At 43.7% G+C, this 18328-nt stretch overlaps 1 protein-coding gene across 3 annotated transcripts; it reads left to right on the forward strand.

Moving 5' to 3' along the window:
- Nucleotides 1–1005: 1005 nt before the first annotated feature.
- ppp2r5ca (protein phosphatase 2, regulatory subunit B', gamma a) lies at nucleotides 1006–14661 on the forward strand. Of its 3 annotated transcripts, none has more exons than XM_040199648.2 (14): nucleotides 1010–1230; nucleotides 5501–5700; nucleotides 7041–7151; nucleotides 7376–7468; nucleotides 7548–7678; nucleotides 7803–7862; nucleotides 7985–8093; nucleotides 8365–8418; nucleotides 8583–8753; nucleotides 8862–8989; nucleotides 9935–10036; nucleotides 10194–10266; nucleotides 11616–11732; nucleotides 12187–14661. In XM_040199648.2, the coding sequence occupies exons 1-14, from the start codon at nucleotides 1137–1139 to the stop codon at nucleotides 12319–12321; spliced, it is 1578 nt and encodes a 525-aa protein (XP_040055582.2). In that variant the 5' UTR covers nucleotides 1010–1136; the 3' UTR covers nucleotides 12322–14661. The 3 variants fall into 3 exon arrangements, with proteins under 3 accessions (XP_040055577.1, XP_040055582.2, XP_040055581.1); XM_040199647.2 differs by having other exon boundaries at nucleotides 11651–11732; XM_040199643.2 differs by lacking the exon at nucleotides 11616–11732 and having other exon boundaries at nucleotides 1006–1230.
- The last annotated feature ends 3667 nt before the right edge of the window (nucleotides 14662–18328 follow it).

Below are 18328 nucleotides of genomic sequence, written 5' to 3' on the forward strand. Positions count from 1 at the left end.
TCCCTTTCCTGATGAGTCACATGAGAGGGACAAGTTACTTCATTATTTATATAAATATATATATTTATAAATATACTACCAGTCAAAACTTTGGACACAACTCCTCATTAAATTGATATATATATTTATGTATATCATCTGTTATATATGTATATCATATATTTGTTTTATATATATATATATTTTTTGGAATATATATATATATATATATAAAGCTGATATTTAAGTCACTAGTTAACTTATAAAATTAGTTTAACAGTTTCCTTTGTGTGTGTGTGCATCTATATTTCATTCCTCTCACTTTCATTTCCTGTTTACAGTTAATTTTCTTCAGCGCTTGTAGGCCAAAATAATTTAGCAAATTCTGCCATTGACCTGAATATTGAGTGAGTCATAAAAACCTCTCACAAACTACATTGTGTGAGGGCAAAGGTAAACTGGATATAATAATGTATTTGAGTTTTTACATGGTAATTCATTTAATGTTGTCAAAATATTTCTACTGAATTTATTTCCTTTTTCTTGTCTTGCTGGAGAACTAAGGTTTAATCTAAGGTTTGTGTCTTCGATGGTCCAATCCCCAGTCCCTCATGTGTTTTCTTCTCGTGTCCCTTTGCTCCTCATTTAATCCAACAATTTGTGGCCCCCACACCTGACCGTCACTTGTGTGATACAGAAACAAGACTTTGAAGATTCCGCCATTGGCCTTTCTATCCATACCCATTCAGAATAAGTTATTTACAACTGTTTACCCTTAAATCAGGTGTTGCTGGACACCCTTCTAATGGTTATACCGTGGAGAGGATTTCAGTCAATCTGATCTCAGATCTGTACATCTGACTCGAAGCGTCACCAGGGACCAGTGAGCGGGGAGGAGCCGCAACCAAAAATTCCAAAGCACATTCCGCCCCCCGTCCATCCTCTCAGCCAATCGCCACCCCTGTCCCCCCCAGCCCCTGCCCACATTGCTCCGGAGCGGCCTGACCGTAGCCAATCAGCAGCCGCCTTTACTGCCTACGTCACTAACTAGCCAGTTCCCTCCAGCGGCAGAGAGCTTCATTTTCTGATCTGCTTTTGTGCTAAAATGGAGGCTGGCCTCTCGCCCTAAGTGGATCGCCTTCCTGGTTGAGGTTTAGATGTTGACATGCAATAAATCCGGAGACAGGATGGTTGTGGATGCACCTAATTCCAATGGGCCTTTTCAGCCGGTGGCTCTTATGCACTTCAGAGGTACGTAAAGAGATATATTTTTCTTCCTGTATTGTCCCGGGGAATCGGCGTTAGAGAGGGGGAGCTGTGTGTTGCTGTGCTCCGGTTCCCCTCCACTGGTCACCGCTCGCGTTTGTCCGCATTCAGGACGTTTTCGCGATCGCATCCTTGTTGCTGCGGTTTTGGGGGGAGAAGAACAAGCAGCTCTCGAAGGGGAACTGAAGAGGGTTTATTTGAAAGGCTCGTGAGCATGATTGTGAGACAGCGGAGCTACATTAAAAAAAAACTGGTTTTACTAGCTAGCTTCTCTCTCCCCCCCCCCCCCCCCCCATCGGCTAGTGATGTCAAAGGAAGTGAGGTCACAGCTCAGGGAAGGGTCTTCTCCTTGGCCTTTGCTGTGTTCCCCTATTAATTGTCTCTTTGTGTATCTGTGGTTGCGGCTATTGCGTGTACAACACGACGGGAAGCTAACGAGGAGTCCAATAAGCGTCCTTCCTCTCCACCTGCTTCCTAGCCCTTTTTAAAAAAAAAATCTCATTCCCCACCCTGTTCCCTTTTTAATTTTTTTAAAGACGTTTTCTCCAAATCAAGCTGCCCAATAAAATAAAAAAATACCCCTAAATGTGAAATATGCGTCTACCTCAATCCGTCAACGTGACCCGCGGGAGGGCGGTTTCAGGAATGTGTGCACTCCGGCATGTTGCCACCGTGCGGCCCGGCCTCCGATGAAGCGTCCGATGAAGCCTCCGGCGCTCATCGATTCCTCGCTATTGAGCCGCAGCCTTGAATGATAACTCTGTGTTTATAGGGGAACATTCTGCCTCGTTTCTGACCCACGTCCAGGTCGTCACGCTGCACATTTATCTCTGTCGGCTGAATGTGTCTCAGTGGTTCGTTAGAGTCCCACCTAATGGGAGGGTTTTACATCCACTTCCAAATGTGCAGATAGGAAACAGAAACCACTTCTCCAACCAAATGCATATATTTGTGTTCATCTGCACACACACAGGATTAGACAGGACCCCCCCCTCACCCCCCTCACGTAACAATTTGAAACTTGACTATCCATGTTTAACTCTGTTCTAGGATGTTTTCTCTGAAAAAGATGGTCCGGTGGCCTTTCGGTGTTCTGAACCCTTTTTTCGTCCCCTCTGCACTACCTGTCTGGACAGACGAGTCTCCGGCCACCTCCGAATGAGACCCCACCTCCCGACATTTCCTCAGTGTGTTTCCGGCTACATTCATTCATGCCTGTGTTTCATACTCTTTCAATCACTTTGGCTTGCAAATCACTTCGAGCTGATGGCGAGTGTGGAAACGATGCACACATCCAACTGTTTCCATGCAACACATTACTTTACTGTTCCTATACCGGAGGCGATGTCAAAATGACTTAAATGAATGACTAACCTAGTTCTTTGTGTGCCCTTTTTTTTAACCCACTGTCCTGCTGCATAGCTATAAATAGTAGCCAGTCAGGGTTCACATTGATCATAACAAACTGTCGATAAAGCAGATTGCCAAACCATCACCAAATCCAGATCGGCCGGTCAGCTGTTCCTTTGACCCATTTGCAGAGAAGAAAAGCAGAGACGTTGGTCTCCAATGTGACTCCTGTTATTTATTATCTTTTTTTTTTAACAGGGAGCATTGGGATAAATCTCCTTGTGTTCTCCACGAGACACGATACCCGCGCGTGTGTGTGTGTGTGCGCGCGCTTGTTCCCCTCCTAAGGCTGCTGTTGGCGACATTAATAGACGGCGCATTGTGGTTAACATCAATTTCGGGAGCACAACGCCAAGCCTTTATCTGTTACCCAACGACCCGCAGCATATTTTAGGAGCGCACAGAAACTTTATGACTCCGACGGAGGCCGACTTGCGTAACGAGAGCGAGTGTGACACGGTCAGCGGTGCGAGCCGTGGGTGAAAGAAAATAAAACTCCTGCCCAGAAAAGATAGAGAGAGAGGGACACTGTCCACAAACAGTTTGCTGGACATGGAAGTAAAGCACCAATAAGTAAATGGTTACATAATCTGCTGTCCCATTCGTCTCTACCAGACTTCTCGGTGCACCGGAGACGACCTTAAACACGAGTTATTCTGAGACCTCTTACCCAAAACCTGCCTGTTTACAAGAATGCCAAGCGCTCTGCGTGCGCTTCTCTGGCTTTTGGGTTCATTCCTTGAAATTGGGGCATTAGCAGCTATGTTACCTTAATGTTAGCTGCTTGTTGCGTGCCAATATGTTTTTATGTATTGTATGAAGAAAAAAAATGTATCCCGGTTTGTTTAGTGCACGGAAAGTTGTAACTCAGAGACACAAAAGGAAGTTCTCGGTATGATTTGGATTTGTATACAATCCTTCATGCGTAAACTGTTTGCAGTGCTCTGTTCTGGCCTTCAATTAGTTGTTGTTGTATATTTTCATTGGAACCCTGTGCCAATTTCATTAATCCCCTTTTCTCTTAACCTAATTTGGTTGTCGTTAGTTGCCGGTGTTTTGCCGACGGAGTACAGTCATGGAAGAACGGGAGTCATCCATTACGCTTGCCTTTGACCTGCGCTGTACGCCGTCTACATATCTGATTTAATTTGGTTCGCGCTCCGCGCCAACGTCCACGTTCATGTGCAGACAGGGCTTCCCGGCATCAGTGCCAGCCTATTGTTAATGCCACAGCCTTTACTGCTCCGTAATTATGGGATATAAAAAAAAAAAAGCTTTTTGTTGCCTTGGTATGATTTTATTTTGGTTTAACAACACAGGCCTGTTAACAGGAGGCCGTTCCGGCTGCAGAAAAAGCAGCAAAATCCTAATGTAAAGCTGCTGCAGAGGTTGTTTACTGTTTGTAGGCAGCAGTCCTCTTTGTCATCCATCGGATACCCAGCATTGGTCACCAGCGACACACCAATGAAATCATAAATGTGTGTGTCGTCTAGATCGTCCATGGTTATGACCGTGTTCTGCGGCTGCATTGTTAATCATTAGCAACGTTCTCACGCTGCAGACTAAGCCACACGCAGCGGCCCGTGTCATTTTGAAGGGACCCACGCAGTTTAATGCAGAAGCCAGTGGACACCAATGAATTTGCCTGTTTTTATTTAAGCTGTAACTTAATGGATAGAACGTGTCTGTCGTTTAATTGAGAACCGTCTAATCTATGAAGTTGAGTGGAGGCGCCAGTGTAATGTGATTTTATTTCTTTTCTAATTGATTGGTACTAGAACAAGGGAACGGGGTGTGAACTGCTGCCGTGCTCATAAGGAAACAGCCGGCCGAGTTTAAATCTGTTCAGCTCATCTTTACTGGCCTCAAAGCAATAGTTTGACATTTTGTTAACCACGTCTGTCACAAGTCGCCAGTCCGCTGTGCGTGGTGGGCTCCTATCACGGAGTAAACTTTAGAGATCACGCTCGACAGGTTGTCCCCTTTTGGCAGAACTTCATTCCAAGCTAAACTATCCGGAGCTTCATGTTTAAAAGGACAAAATGAGCGAGGGGGTGACGACAATCTTCTCATGCAGCCGTGTGCAAGACATTCAATAAGCAGATGACCAAGAAAACAACCATGTGAATAATAGGGTTGCAGATCCTAATTTCCTTTTTGTTTATAAATAAATTAATCTTATCGGCGATTATTGAGCTGACGTCTTGAAAACCAGCGAGAAACAAGATCAAAGTTGTGTCTCATAACTACATGATTATGGTGTCGTTGTGTGTCATTACTCTCGTGCACGTAGGGCTTCAAGTGTCCGCAATGGATGTTTTCCTTTCCGTGTTGTCATGTGTGAAGTGCTGGCTGAGATGTTTGTTTGTTTGTTTGTTTTTGAGAGCCGCTGCTGTTGATTGGTTCTCTGGTAGAAATATAGAGAAAAGGGGAATGTGTGTGTGTTGACTCCTTTTTGTTGTTTGTGTCGACCGGCTGGTCCGTGACCACTCACTTAGTTCCCAAATCCTTCGTCCTCTCATCCAGTCCTCTGTCGTCCTCTCAGTCGTCCTCCCGCTGGGCTTTAACCGTCTCAGCTTTTCACTCAGTGCACTTTACTCGTCATGTATCGTTTGCCCGATCGCCCTCTTGTTCCCTGATACTTTTCCTCTCCTACCGCATCGCTGCTTTAACTGCCCCCCCCCTTGAACATGACTCTGTTTTCCTATATTCCCTCCAGCCTTATTTCATCACCACTGCTCAGCGTTGTCGGGCCTTTATCCCTCATTCGGACTTTCCCTGGACTCTCCTTCCTTCCTTCCTTCCCTTCACAGTGCTCACTTTCCTCCCTCCTGTGTCTCCTCAGATGTGGCCCCCGCGGAGCAGGAGAAGCTCTTCATCCAAAAGCTGCGGCAGTGCTGCGTTCTGTTTGACTTCCTGTCCGACCCGCTGAGCGACCTGAAATGGAAGGAGGTGAAGAGGGCGGCGCTGAGCGAAATGGTGGAGTACATCACCCACAACAGGAACGTCATCACGGAGCCCATCTACCCGGAGATGGTGCACATGGTCAGTCGCACCCCGGGGGGGGTTTTAAGTGTGGTTAAAGCTGCGGTTTGAGGGAGAAGAGTGTGCACGGAACGGGGACAAACTGTGGGACGCGGCTGCTGGGAGTTGAGCACAGCTGATGTTTGTCACCAGGTTTCATGTGTTTTTTTTGGGGGGGAGGAGCTTTTTTTAGGCGTCTGCTCAGTCACCTTTTTTGAAATGATTTTGTTTAATAATTCTGCACGCTATTGCTTTTTTCAAGTTATTTTTCAAGGAAAAAAAGCAGGCGAAAGCCAAAAAAAATCAACATACGGTGCATATTTTATCCATCAACTCTTGCAACGGCTTTAATAATAATATGCAAGATGTTTTGTCTACAAATGTTTCCCCACGAGTCAAAAAATAAATGTTTGTGGTCTATAACTAAAGCACATGGTCACAGACGTGAGTGTGCACAGTTACAGAAACGGCTACATCCTACCAGGCTACAAATGCATCATCAAAGCCTTTAAAATAACTGTTGTGATGTTTCCGTGGTGGAGTAAGTTTTCACAGCTTGTTCTGGATTGAAGTGCAGATAGTCCATCTACCTTGCAGCCAGTCTTTTCAAACAAGGCGGCCAGTGTGTGAGGAGGCCACCTGCACAGTCCCATGATGTGCCTGCCAGCCAATAGCAGCCCGCAGGCGAGTCAGATGACGCTGCAAGAGACCAGGAACGCTACACACACGGATTATTGTGGGCCGAACCCTCGGAGGCCAGTTGCAAGGAGGGTTTAGGTTTAGTTTTTTTTTCCTTCTTTTTTTAGAACGCCTATCAGGAAACTTCGACTAGTCCCAAAATGATTTAAAATGGGTTATTTATTTTCATTTCCATGCTGTATTTTTATTTCGTGAGCATAATGATAATCCTTTTTAAGCAAATGTGTGCTTCTGTCCCAAGTTAGGTGAGCAAAGTAGATAAAATACAAAGAATCATCAAAACGTCACAGAAATCTGGCTGCTTGTATTTATTTATTTTTTGTTGTGAAGATTTGTGACAATGATCTAATAATTTCTCTCCTAAGGCCTATGTTGTGTGGGTGTAAAACAGGATTCAGTCTGTTGAAATGGTTTCGCTGTTTGTTCGCTTCATGACTGGAAACCGTTATTCAACATGGGGACGTTTCTGACAGGAAGCCTCCGTCTTTGTTTTTTATTCTGTGGAAATCCCTCGTAACCGATTCCCCGCAGCGCTATTGCCATTTGTGTGGTCGCCGACATAAACACTTAATCTTTTGGCTCATCACAAAAGCAAGTTAACTTCAGTGGTGTACCGTCCTGGGGAATAAACGATTCCTTTCTGCTTGCTCCTCTTCTTCCAGTTTGCGGTGAATATGTTCAGAACGTTGCCTCCTTCGTCCAACCCCACCGGAGCAGAGTTCGATCCAGAGGAAGACGAGCCGACACTTGAAGCGGCGTGGCCGCACCTCCAGGTTGACATTTAAATCACGAAATCCTCCCGAGAACAGTGGGAGGTTTATTAACGCTTATTGTGAAGCTGGAGGAGTTTCTCTACGTGGTTACAGTTTGAGTTTTATAAAAAGCGCTTTGCTTTGTATCAGCTTTTTGGTTGTGTATTTCGTGTCAAATTAATTAGCTTTAATTCCTTCACATCAGTCATTGCTTCTGTATTTTCTTTTTCTTGTTTCTGCTGCAGCTCGTCTATGAATTTTTCCTTAGGTTTTTAGAATCCCCCGACTTTCAGCCCAACATAGCCAAGAAATACATCGACCAGAAATTTGTAATGCAGGTAAGAAAGGAACATTCCTTCCTAAAATGTGCATGGTAATTAAGTTTTATACAATAACATTTCACTTCTTGTATTTCAGCTCTTAGACCTGTTTGACAGTGAGGATCCCCGAGAGAGAGACTTCCTCAAAACCACCCTGCACAGGATTTATGGAAAGTTCCTGGGGCTGAGAGCATACATCAGAAAACAGATCAATAACATTTTCTATAGGTCTGTACAGGTCTCCCACTATGCTCTTTTTTTTTTTTAAACACATGCATACCTAGCATGTTGGGCCACACAGGAATCGTATACTTCTATCCAGTAATAGATAGGATTCTGCTTTGCCTTACAGGTTTATCTATGAGACGGAGCACCATAATGGTATAGCTGAACTACTGGAAATACTTGGAAGGTACGGGAATCCGCTTTGGGGCTTGTCACAGCTGTTAGCCGCTATCGATTTTTTTTGCATACAAGCTGTTACAACACGCCAGGCTACGTTTTCTAACGTGTTCCATTTGTGCCGTTTCACAGTATAATCAATGGATTTGCCTTACCACTCAAGGAAGAGCACAAGATTTTTCTGTTGAAGGTTCTATTGCCTCTGCACAAAGTGAAATCACTCAGTGTCTACCATCCACAGGTGAGTTTGTGGAACACAAACAAGTTTTGGGGAAGCTGTACAGCAAGGGGGACGTATAGCACATGAATGATTGACAAGTCAGAAATATATACATACATTCTTGCCCAGACCTGCTTCGATTAGACTCCTCGTCTTCTCGTGAGCAGGTTTAGTCAAGAAATGGTGTTGCGTCACCTTCCGGTGTGGACGTGTCCCCCGCCCTGTGTTACTTTTCAACTTGCTTCTGGTAAATTCAAACATTTCTGACATTTTGTAATGGTTATTCTTGCAGCTGGCCTACTGCGTTGTGCAGTTTTTGGAAAAGGACAGCACTCTCACTGAGCCGGTATGTATATAAGAAATTATTAAAGCATTGTTTTTAAAATGAGAATCTGGTGTCTGGTCTTAAATTTGTATTTTGTGGACCGCTTACCCTTCAAGCTGCTTTCCCCTCGTCCTACCTGAAGGGTCAATAACTACTATAATCTTCTCTGTCCGGGGTCCCAACAGGTGGTAATGGCTTTACTCAAGTACTGGCCAAAGACTCACAGTCCCAAGGAAGTGATGTTCCTCAACGAGCTGGAGGAGATCCTGGACGTCATCGAGCCCTCCGAGTTTGTCAAGGTGCAGGAGCCGCTCTTCAGGCAGCTGGCCAAGTGCGTGTCCAGCCCGCACTTCCAGGTAACCGAGAGGGCCGATCGCGACCGCCCCCTTCATGCCGTGGGAGACCGTTTCGGGTGGTTGTCGTCGACACCACCACGTGCCTGACCGAGGTGTTTTCCCCCGTAGGTGGCGGAGAGGGCTCTGTACTACTGGAACAACGAGTACATCATGAGTCTGATCAGCGACAACGCGGCCAAGATTCTGCCCATTATGTTCCCCGCTCTGTACCGCAACTCCAAGACCCACTGGAACAAGTAAGCTGCTTCCACACGGGGCCGAACTAATGTCCTCCAGAGCCGCGCACACGGCATGTAACACCCGTCCGACACGGCGGCTCACGTTAGTGATATCTCTCAAGTGTGTGTGGATATTTCAGCTCGGTCACACAACGGACTCTCCAGTGTAAAAAGTACCCTAGTATGTATCATAAGTTATTTATTATACATTTTCTAAGAAAGGCTGTTTACCATAACCTTGAATGAACAACAACAACAAGAATTTCCAATTACCGTATTTTCCGCACTATAAGGCGCACCGGATTATAAGGCGCATGAGATACTGCAGTCAAACGTTTGCCGTCGGGGCGGGTGGATGTGGGCCGGTGGAGACGGTGCTTTCAGGGTCCCATCGATGGTGCGTCCGTTCCCGCCGCCGCCTCCCCTCGCCATCCACGCCTTAGATCTTCGGCTGCTATCCAGCCACGCCGCCGGCCAAGGGCCCCGCTAAGATGGTTCAGCCACTGTAAAGAAAAGGTCACCGTCTCTCGCTCTTTAATCATGATGTGCTCAGCAAGAACGACAGCTTTGTTTCTCCGACGCGCCCTGAAACAATCTCAATATCTCACGCGCTTCAGCGCCCGCTCAGCATCTCGCCGACGTAGACCGAGCTTTGGCAAGTTTGGCAGAGCTCCTTGAGCGCCGTGTACAACCAATATGGATTAACCAATTGATCCATATGTATGGTGCTCTGGATTATAAGGCGTACTGACGATTTTTGAGGAAATTAAAGGCTTTTAAGTGCGCCTTGGAGTGCGGAAAATACGGTATGTTGAATATAAAGCTGAAACAACTAATAATTTAGCCAATTAACTCCTTTTTTAAAGCGTTTTTTTCTCAATCACAAGTTCCAAAACAAGCCCTACTTGTGCTTATAAGGTCTTAACGTGTGTGTGTGTGTGTGTGTGTGTGTGTCGCTCACAGGACCATCCACGGCCTCATCTACAACGCTCTGAAGCTTTTCATGGAGATGAACCAGAAGCTCTTTGACGACTGCACACAGCAGTTCAGGGCCGAGAAAAACAAGTAGGACTCTCCTCCCACTCGGTCTGACTTTCACGACGATGTCTGAGTGACGCATAATTGGAGTCGGCCTTAACAAAGTGGTTGAAATGAGCGTCTGGTTTCACGTCTAACGGTGGAGTGGAACAGATCAGTGACGTGCCGTTTGGTTGCTCAACAGAGAGAAGGCAAAGTCAAAAGAACGTGAAGAGGCGTGGGTCAAGATCGAGAACCTCGCCAAGTCAAATCCACAGGTGAGCAGTGTTTGCAATCATCTCTCCTTCGTGTGTGTGTGTGTGTGTGTTAAGCCAGTCTTGCTGAATTGTAGTTTTCTTTCCATCTGATCTCATTAGATCTGCGATGTGTAACGTCTGTCCAGATCTCCCCCCCCCCCCCCCAATAAATAGGGCGAGACGTTTCACTCCAAATTCAGTCGGAATAACTCCTGTTTACATCATCCATTTTGGTTTAGGATGTGTAGTTTAGGCTGTAGTGCCAGTTGGACACTATGTTTATTAGATTAAAGGGAGCGGGCAGCTAAGATTCCGTAGTCTGTGCCGGGTCTGACCCTCCTAACGGCCACCACAGATCCAACGGCCTCAAGTCAAGCCAACTGTTCACCGAAGGTCCTTCGTACGTGCGCTCTCCTCTCGGCAGAACGGCCGTCTGGGAAAAACCAACCACGAGTCTCCGTCTTGTTTCGGCCTCGTCGGGTTTAATCCAATAAGTATACACGCAGACCCTGTAGTTTCAGGATGTGGTAAACCGCTCTACTTCTTTTGTCTTAAGTTTGATAATAATCTCACAACAACAATCTCTTGAGGAACAAGAAGTATAGCAAGGCGGGACTTGCCGCTGCTAGCTGGTTAGCACGCGCCTTTCAACAGATAGATCAACATGTAGTCCAGATGTTGGGCCAGATGTTACACCCTTTTTTTAAGGACTCTTATTATTCACATTGTGAATTGGTTGTTCATAGTTTCCAGCATTCCTGTTGAAGATGGAAAGAGCTTGGTGGGATTGTGCTTCGTTGTGGTGAATGCTTGAATCAGACGGCTCTAAAACGCTCTCTGAAGGAACGTTTGAATCAAAGAGCGACTATTCAGAAATCTCCGACTGTATTTAGTATTCTACTGAAGTGCAATTTTACTCCAGTGTCGGGCATTTAGGGAATAGATTGACATTTTTGGATTTTGCACTTATTGTCTTGTTAACAATCTTTGTGCTAAGCTACAGACATGTGCAGTATTTTCTCCTTCTCTGACTGGGCTTTGAAGTGAGTAAGCATTATTCACAAAATGTTAAACTATTTATTTAAATCTGCAACAAAATACAGTTTTGAATCCAAAGTACTCATTGCGACATTAATCTTCCACAAAATATTTAGTACGCAGTCAGCAACGGATGATCTTAACATTGTTTGACAGTTGCATTCTCATAATCGCCACTTCAAGCCCAATAAATCACAAGTAAAAATGTGCCGATTAATACTAGATATCATATTTGCACATTTGAATCCACTCAGAGCTTCTTGATTCACTCTTCTTTGCATGCAACATAAAGTATTTTCTCCATCCTTTTTGTGTTTTTCTTTTCAACATAGTTCTTTATGTATGTTGATTCCTCTGACCTCAATAGTCCTGTAGCAATGGAGACGGATGTCCCTTTGATAGAAGATGTTCAGAGGTTAAAAAAGACAGTTGAGGCGGGCGCAACTCAGGTAAACCTGAATTTCTGTCTATTTCTTTGTTCTCATAATCCCTCCTATATTAGTAGGTCTGTTTGCTACCAAAGCTTGCAACCACTACACGCTCTTTAGAATGTATTATAATTATACACTTGCTATATAAATTATAGTCTTCATTTGTGTTTTTTGTTCAATTTTATAAAATCAACCTACTTCTATAAAATGTGGAAACAAATCCGATCACGCGGTGAAAACTGGAGTCAAGGGCTTTCTTTTTCTAGTCCATGATGAAAGTTGTGTTTTTAAAATCATAGTCCCATCATGGCTGTCTCAGTGCGCCGTGTTTTAACTTGGTTATCTAGGTGCTCCTCCGTAAATTAGAGCCGCCATGCTTCATCTCGGCGCCGTGACCGGAACAAGAACGTGTCGACGGGAGGTGACGATGTGACACGTTGTAACTCCTCCCCCTTTCCGCTCCATTCGACAGTTGCAGCATGACCAGCGGAAAGAGCGGCATATGGTGCGACGCAAATCTGAGTTGCCTCAGGATATCTACACCACAAAAGCCTTGGAGTCCCACCGCAGAGCTGAAGACATGTTGACCACCAATGATGGACTCTAGGTCCCCCCCCCTCACCCCCTCCCCTCCCCTCCTGCCGACTCTCTGTTCAACCGGCCGCCCTTTGCCCCTCCACAGCCATGGACATCCTCCTCGCCCTGCAGGCGCCAGAGTTACACCTTTTTTGATGTTGGGATATCCCCGCCTCCCTCCCACTCCCAGTTCACCCAGGAGTCTCCGTTGTCCACCATTCCTGCTTCCCCAGTGCGGAAGCCGTATGTCTCCTCCCCCTCAGATTTCTGCTTTCTCAGGTTTTTTTCTGTGTTTGGAGAGGTGTGGGGAACCGCGTCGTGTTTCTTTTTCGTCCTGGTCACGTTGATTCTGTTGCCCGGTTTATATTTTCACCCCCATAGGTTCCCCTTGGACTTGCTTTCTCCTTCCATCCCCCCCCCCCGTTGCATTCGCTGTAAATGTGGAACCTGGGAGTACAGATGCAGAACAGCTGGTTCCTTCATTCCCAACGCGATGGCTTGGACGTGCAGCCATAGGAGGTGTGTGACTTTCTAAGGATTGTCTTTTGGTCTCTTTTCTTTTCCATCAAATGGGACAAAATCAGAACCGGTCAGATGGAAGACAAAAAAAATGACAAGAATTTCTTTTAATTGTTTGCTTAATCTAACAGATCTCTTGTCCGTGCCAAGATTGTTGTGTTCCATAGGTTTTCTTTTTTGTTTCTTTGGTCTGTCGACTTCAACAGGGACACTTGCCTTTTTTTTTTTTTTTTCTTTTGGTCGTCAGTGTTTGAAAGTTTTTTAGGGGTTATTAAAGTTTAGCACACCAGACCAACCTGAGACTTGTCCTTAGCCTTGCAATGTCCAGGAAAGGTGGCAAGGAAAGCGGAAGCTGTCCTGTGGACATCAGACACTTTCCCTTTTTTTTTTTTTTTGTGCCATATGCAACTCTTTTATATGCTTGCTCTCCTTAAGTTTCATTGGCAATATTTGAAAACCAGACCACAGTGATGACTGGACAGTTTAAACAATGGTACTTGCTGTTCATAATGAGGAAACCGAGTGAAAGCTGTTAGTGTCTGCTACCTTTGTTACCGTAGCAACTATCCAGGGTTTAAATAAAGCAAGGGGGCCCTCTGTTGCACACACCGCCTGCATACTGATGAGGAGAGTGTGTGTCTGAGATATTCAAGGTGAGTGGTGTTTTTTTTTAAAATTATATATATATATATTTACTGTAAAATTATCTTTTATCTGTGTAAAGGAAGTATATTGACAGATTATTTTTTTGTTGTTGAATGGGAGTGGACGAATAGATCGATAACATCTCGACACCTAAAATCTCACTTTTTTTTTTTTTTTTTCCCTAGCAGCTCTTAAGTCATTTATTTTTCTTTTCAAAGAGCAGCGAGGTGTTACGAGTGTATGATATAAAATTGTAATGTCCTCTAATTAAAGATTAATTTATTAAATTTAAGCGCTGGTAATCTCAGTAGTTATTAACATACTGACATTAAATGTTTAATACAAAAATATGAAAGCTATCGAAGATTAATTCCTTGACGTTCGAAGGTGTGGCATGTTTGTCGTGCCACTATTCCTAATTTTAGTTAGTTAGTCTTGTCGAGTGGCGACCTTTTTCAGGGAGGACTGTTAAAAGTTGGGAAAACATCTTCTACCATTGTTTAAACTGGGGAGGTCTGCCAGAGTTCTTCATATTTGATGTGTTGTGTTCCTCCGTCTCGTCTCTGGAGGTTAAGTCGCGTTGGATGTCAGGTTTTATTTTGTTCTCGTTTTGTCCTGATCGTTCAGGACGTCCGACCCCCGAGACAGACTGGTATCAAACGGCCACTAAAATGCCAGAAGCTGATAATAAACTGACATTGTGACTTGGCTTGTGAAACTGTATTAATACTGTATTTGCTTGAATGCAAAAAGATGTAAATTAAAAACTACCATGTTAAACATGTACCTTTTACCCTGGAGGAATGCCATTCACCAAACTGATTTCGGTTGTCCAGTTCATTGCGTTCATAAAACAGTCCGGCTTGCCGGGAGAGATGTTTTATAGATTTTATTAGTTCGAGTCAAGAGATGTTTGAGGTTTTATTTTAGTGATGAAAACACAAGTTGTCCGTGATAACGAGATGATTTAAGGATCATTCGGTGGCTTGTTCTCTTTCTGCAGGATCTTAGCAGATCTTTTAATTTCACATATTTCCAAAACATGACAACTTAAAGTGTCCTTTTTGTATGTGACCTGTACTATGATTCATTTAATATTGTATATATGATTTATCTTGTTTCATGTAGTGTTATATATCTAGATTAATTTTGTACAAATTGTCCCTCTGTACAGAATAAAACATCAATAGCAAGTGAAAAAAGTCAATCTGGCACATAGTCTTATTTTTCCTGTTCTGCATGTGATGTTTCATTGTCACTATGAGTTAGAAAATGTTCTTATTTTTACTATGAAAATCTTCCCTCTATATAACTGGCGTATGTTCATGCCCCTTGTGTGCTCCTATCACTGTCTTTAGTGGTGTTCAAATATATAGGATAAATAAAGAGATTATTTGAATATATATTTTCAAACATGCATCACTTTTGGCTTTACTTGACATCTTAAATGGCTATTTTTGGAAGATACTTGTGACCGACATTATTAGAACGCCCGTCCATTTGCTTTATTATGAATATAAGGCAAGAATATTAACGTTGGCGTATTAATGATTTAATGCATTTAACAGCAGTGACGTCTTGGCAGTGTGCTGCGTTAAACACAAGAGGGAGCCAGATGCCTGCAAGAAGGACATTTAATAACCATCGTCCACAGCAAAAATGCAGAGCGTAACACCTGCAAACACCACTTGTAGCGCTTGTCCTGCAGGTGACGGCATTCAGCGTCACAAATCTCCACGTCCCTGCAAGAGGTAAAATACGCACATCTCACTTAAAGCAACATCCTGGCGCAGCCACCTGAATCATATATTTAAATCATATTAAAAACATCCAATACAGTGTGGCTCCTCAGGGGTTGAGGAGAGATTTCAGGCAATATATTCTTTAAGGTTCATCTGTTTTTTTTATACATAACAAAATGACACATTGAAGTAGAGCTGAAATGATGAATGAATGACAAATACAGTTTTTCTGTCTTTTTTTATTCTTGAATTTCCCCTCCTTTAATATGATTTGCAGCTTTTCTCTGTTTTACATTATAGTCCATTTAACACCTTTGGCTTCCTTGGCCATTAAAATAGTAATTTCTCTACTAATTCACATACAAATCACTGGGTCCTGGAAGCACACACTGAACACCAACAAGGAGAAAGCTCTTTGATTTCAATTGAATGGATTTCCAAATAATTATAATAGATAGCAATGAGCAGATTACACTTTTAGAAATGCTGAGAGCCTGTGAAGCCCTTAGATAGATAAAGATAAAGACCTCAGATTTTCTCAGAAGTAGCGAACGAAAGGATCATCCTATTTTGTATTACAACGTGCTTTATGGATTACTTCCTGTTTCAGTAATGCGAGTGTTTATGTTTTGATGTCGTTGGCCCTGGATTTCTGTAACAGTTGGCTGTGGTAGCTTATCTCCCGGTGCAGCGAGATTATTAAACCTTGATGTTACCCAAGGTGAAGCACAAGGGATTGGTGAGCGCACAAGAGCGTGTGTTTCTGGAAGGAGATGATTTCGGGGAAACCAGACATTTGTTTGTTTCCCAGACTCATTTCCGCAAGGTCTTTTGCCTTAAATAACCCTGAACTACACAGATGGCCGGAAGTACCTATGTTGTAAACTGGCCTTTACTCCAGTAGAGGAGGGGAAGAGGCATGACTATACTTTGGTGGTAATTAAACATGCGCAGTCCTGTTTGATGTTCTGACATGCAACGCAAGGAATGTCCGCATCGACTGTGTGCAAAACCCTCAATAAATCCACAACCATAATTATCTTCTGCTCTCTCTAACTGCAGAGATATATAAATAATTACCGTCTAAGCTTACCATCTTAGGTGAATGCAGGGTTTGTTTGTTGTGAACCGTGGAGCCTACTCGGCATGCAAAAACCCGAAATGTAATCCCATCACATTGGAACCGTTGTGGCCTCTAAGGCCGAGTGGTTAAGACGTTACTATTCTATATCTAATTTTTAAAAAAGCATAATTTCCAAATATATTCACATTTAATTTATCTAATTTCTTCTTAGATTTAAAAGAGTTGGGATTATGGAAATGTCATGGAAATTTATTACAGGAAAGTTGTTCATTTAACACTTGCTACTTGCGCTTATTATGCTTACCACGTTCTGACGAGTCAATACGATCACATGTATCGCCACATCATTTCTTCTTTGAGCTCCTATTCATTCCAGCAGAGCCGGGGGCCCTGAAATGAACTCAATGTCCTCCTTTCTCTGTGTGTTTAGAGATCTTTGCTCTTGGTCTGTATGTCCACACACACACACAGCAGTGGTAGTTTTGCAGCACATTCGTTCAGTTTAGTTGATACCCTTCGTATGTTACATTATCGGGATAACAATCGGTTATTTAGCATTTATTTGACGTTAGATTTACCATGTTCCCCATATGTGTTTGTGCTGGCTCTCCCCTTTCACTCCTCTCTGGATCACGCTGTCATATTGCACCAGATGTCCCCTGACCATGTTTAATGAGAATGAACTACAGATACACAAAACCAAAAAGAGATTATAGATATATATTTCTGTATGTATATTGTTATTATCGGGATGCATGTCTATATAATACCAAATGTACAAATGCTGGTGCCGCATGTGTTTTTGTGTCCTCTGCAGCCTGGAAGGGGGAATGTGAGGGGGTAGAGGCTCGATGGTGCAGCGGCCGATTTGCTCTAAGTAGAGCAGTATAATGTGCTGTGACCTCAGTGATAATGAAAGATTATCAAAGCAATTTCGGCCTCTCTATTTTGCCACATATTAACCATGACCCAAAGCGAACTTGCAGCTGGGATGCGATTCAGTTTACTTTGTTATTAACGTGTTTTCTGTTTGGGAATATTTCCGTACCACCGCTAACAGGTAGCTTTTGGGGAGATACTTACATTTCACGACGTCAAAGTGGCTGTTTGGCTCCTGCGGGATCGCGGCCTCTGTGGTATGTGATGTTTGTTTATGACCAGTGGGACTTCTGAGGTTCTATACATTTATGGCACCTTTATCCTTTAAAAAGTAGCATTTTGCACACATACACACAAATAATGTAAGGGCCAACAAAAAAAACAATAACATGAAAATATGCTGAAAATGCTGGCATACTACCTTACATCTTTCATTTCATTACCTGATTTTGTTGCACACGTAATATGTTTGAGAAATACAGTATTTCAATTATTATTTTTGATTAAAAAAAAAGATTCTTCAAAAACAAAACACAATAAAAAACCCTTAATACCTGCAGCTTCTCCTTGGCTCGTGCGCGGCAGTGCATTGTTGCCAAGCCGTCCTCGCTTGCCCTACCTTACTCACAGGCGGCTCGGAGCCAGGACTGATGACTGCTGGAAGGGAAACTCGCCTCCATCTGGAACATCACAGGCTGCCAGTAACAGGAACTCGCACACAAAATGCAACATCGTCTGCAAAGCCCAAGCCGCTCTGAGGGACAACTGTTAACCGTGTAAGTCCAAACACGTTACATAGCGTTGGCGAGCAGGAGCACACGGTCCATCACTCTGAGCAACACATGTGTGACAGGTAAGAGGAAGAAAAGGGTGCATAATAACCACTTAGACAAAGTTATATTGTTCTTGTGTTCTTGAATTGAAAAACTTCCATAAGTTAACTTATAGTTTTAGCATTATCCTAGCTGGTCCAATCTAATCGCACACAGGATTTTGAAAAATAGTCCATATCTATTCTGTCAACCTGGTGGATCCACTCAGAAGCAGCTTGAGGTTCCCCAGGCTGAAGTCCTGCCGCCGTCCTACAGGGGGAGGTGTTACACTGCAGGGGCTGGACCACCCTCCTGGGACGCAGGGGAGATGAGAGAAGGAGGGAGAGGGCATCTGAG

This window comes from Gasterosteus aculeatus, chromosome 15, assembly GCF_964276395.1.
Source record: "Gasterosteus aculeatus chromosome 15, fGasAcu3.hap1.1, whole genome shotgun sequence".
Taxonomy (NCBI): Eukaryota; Metazoa; Chordata; class Actinopteri; order Perciformes; family Gasterosteidae; genus Gasterosteus; species Gasterosteus aculeatus.

What these genes read in the sequence shown, in the direction of transcription:
- ppp2r5ca (XM_040199648.2), top strand. Translation starts at nt 1,137, where the DNA reads ATGTTGACATGCAATAAATCCGGAGACAGGATGGTTGTGGATGCACCT. An exon ending in CTACTGGAAATACTTGGAAG is followed by an intron (nt 7,863 to 7,984) that starts GTACGGGAATCC and finishes GCCGTTTCACAG; the next exon opens with TATAATCAATGGATTTGCCT. An exon ending in TCAGTGTCTACCATCCACAG is followed by an intron (nt 8,094 to 8,364) that starts GTGAGTTTGTGG and finishes TTATTCTTGCAG; the next exon opens with CTGGCCTACTGCGTTGTGCA.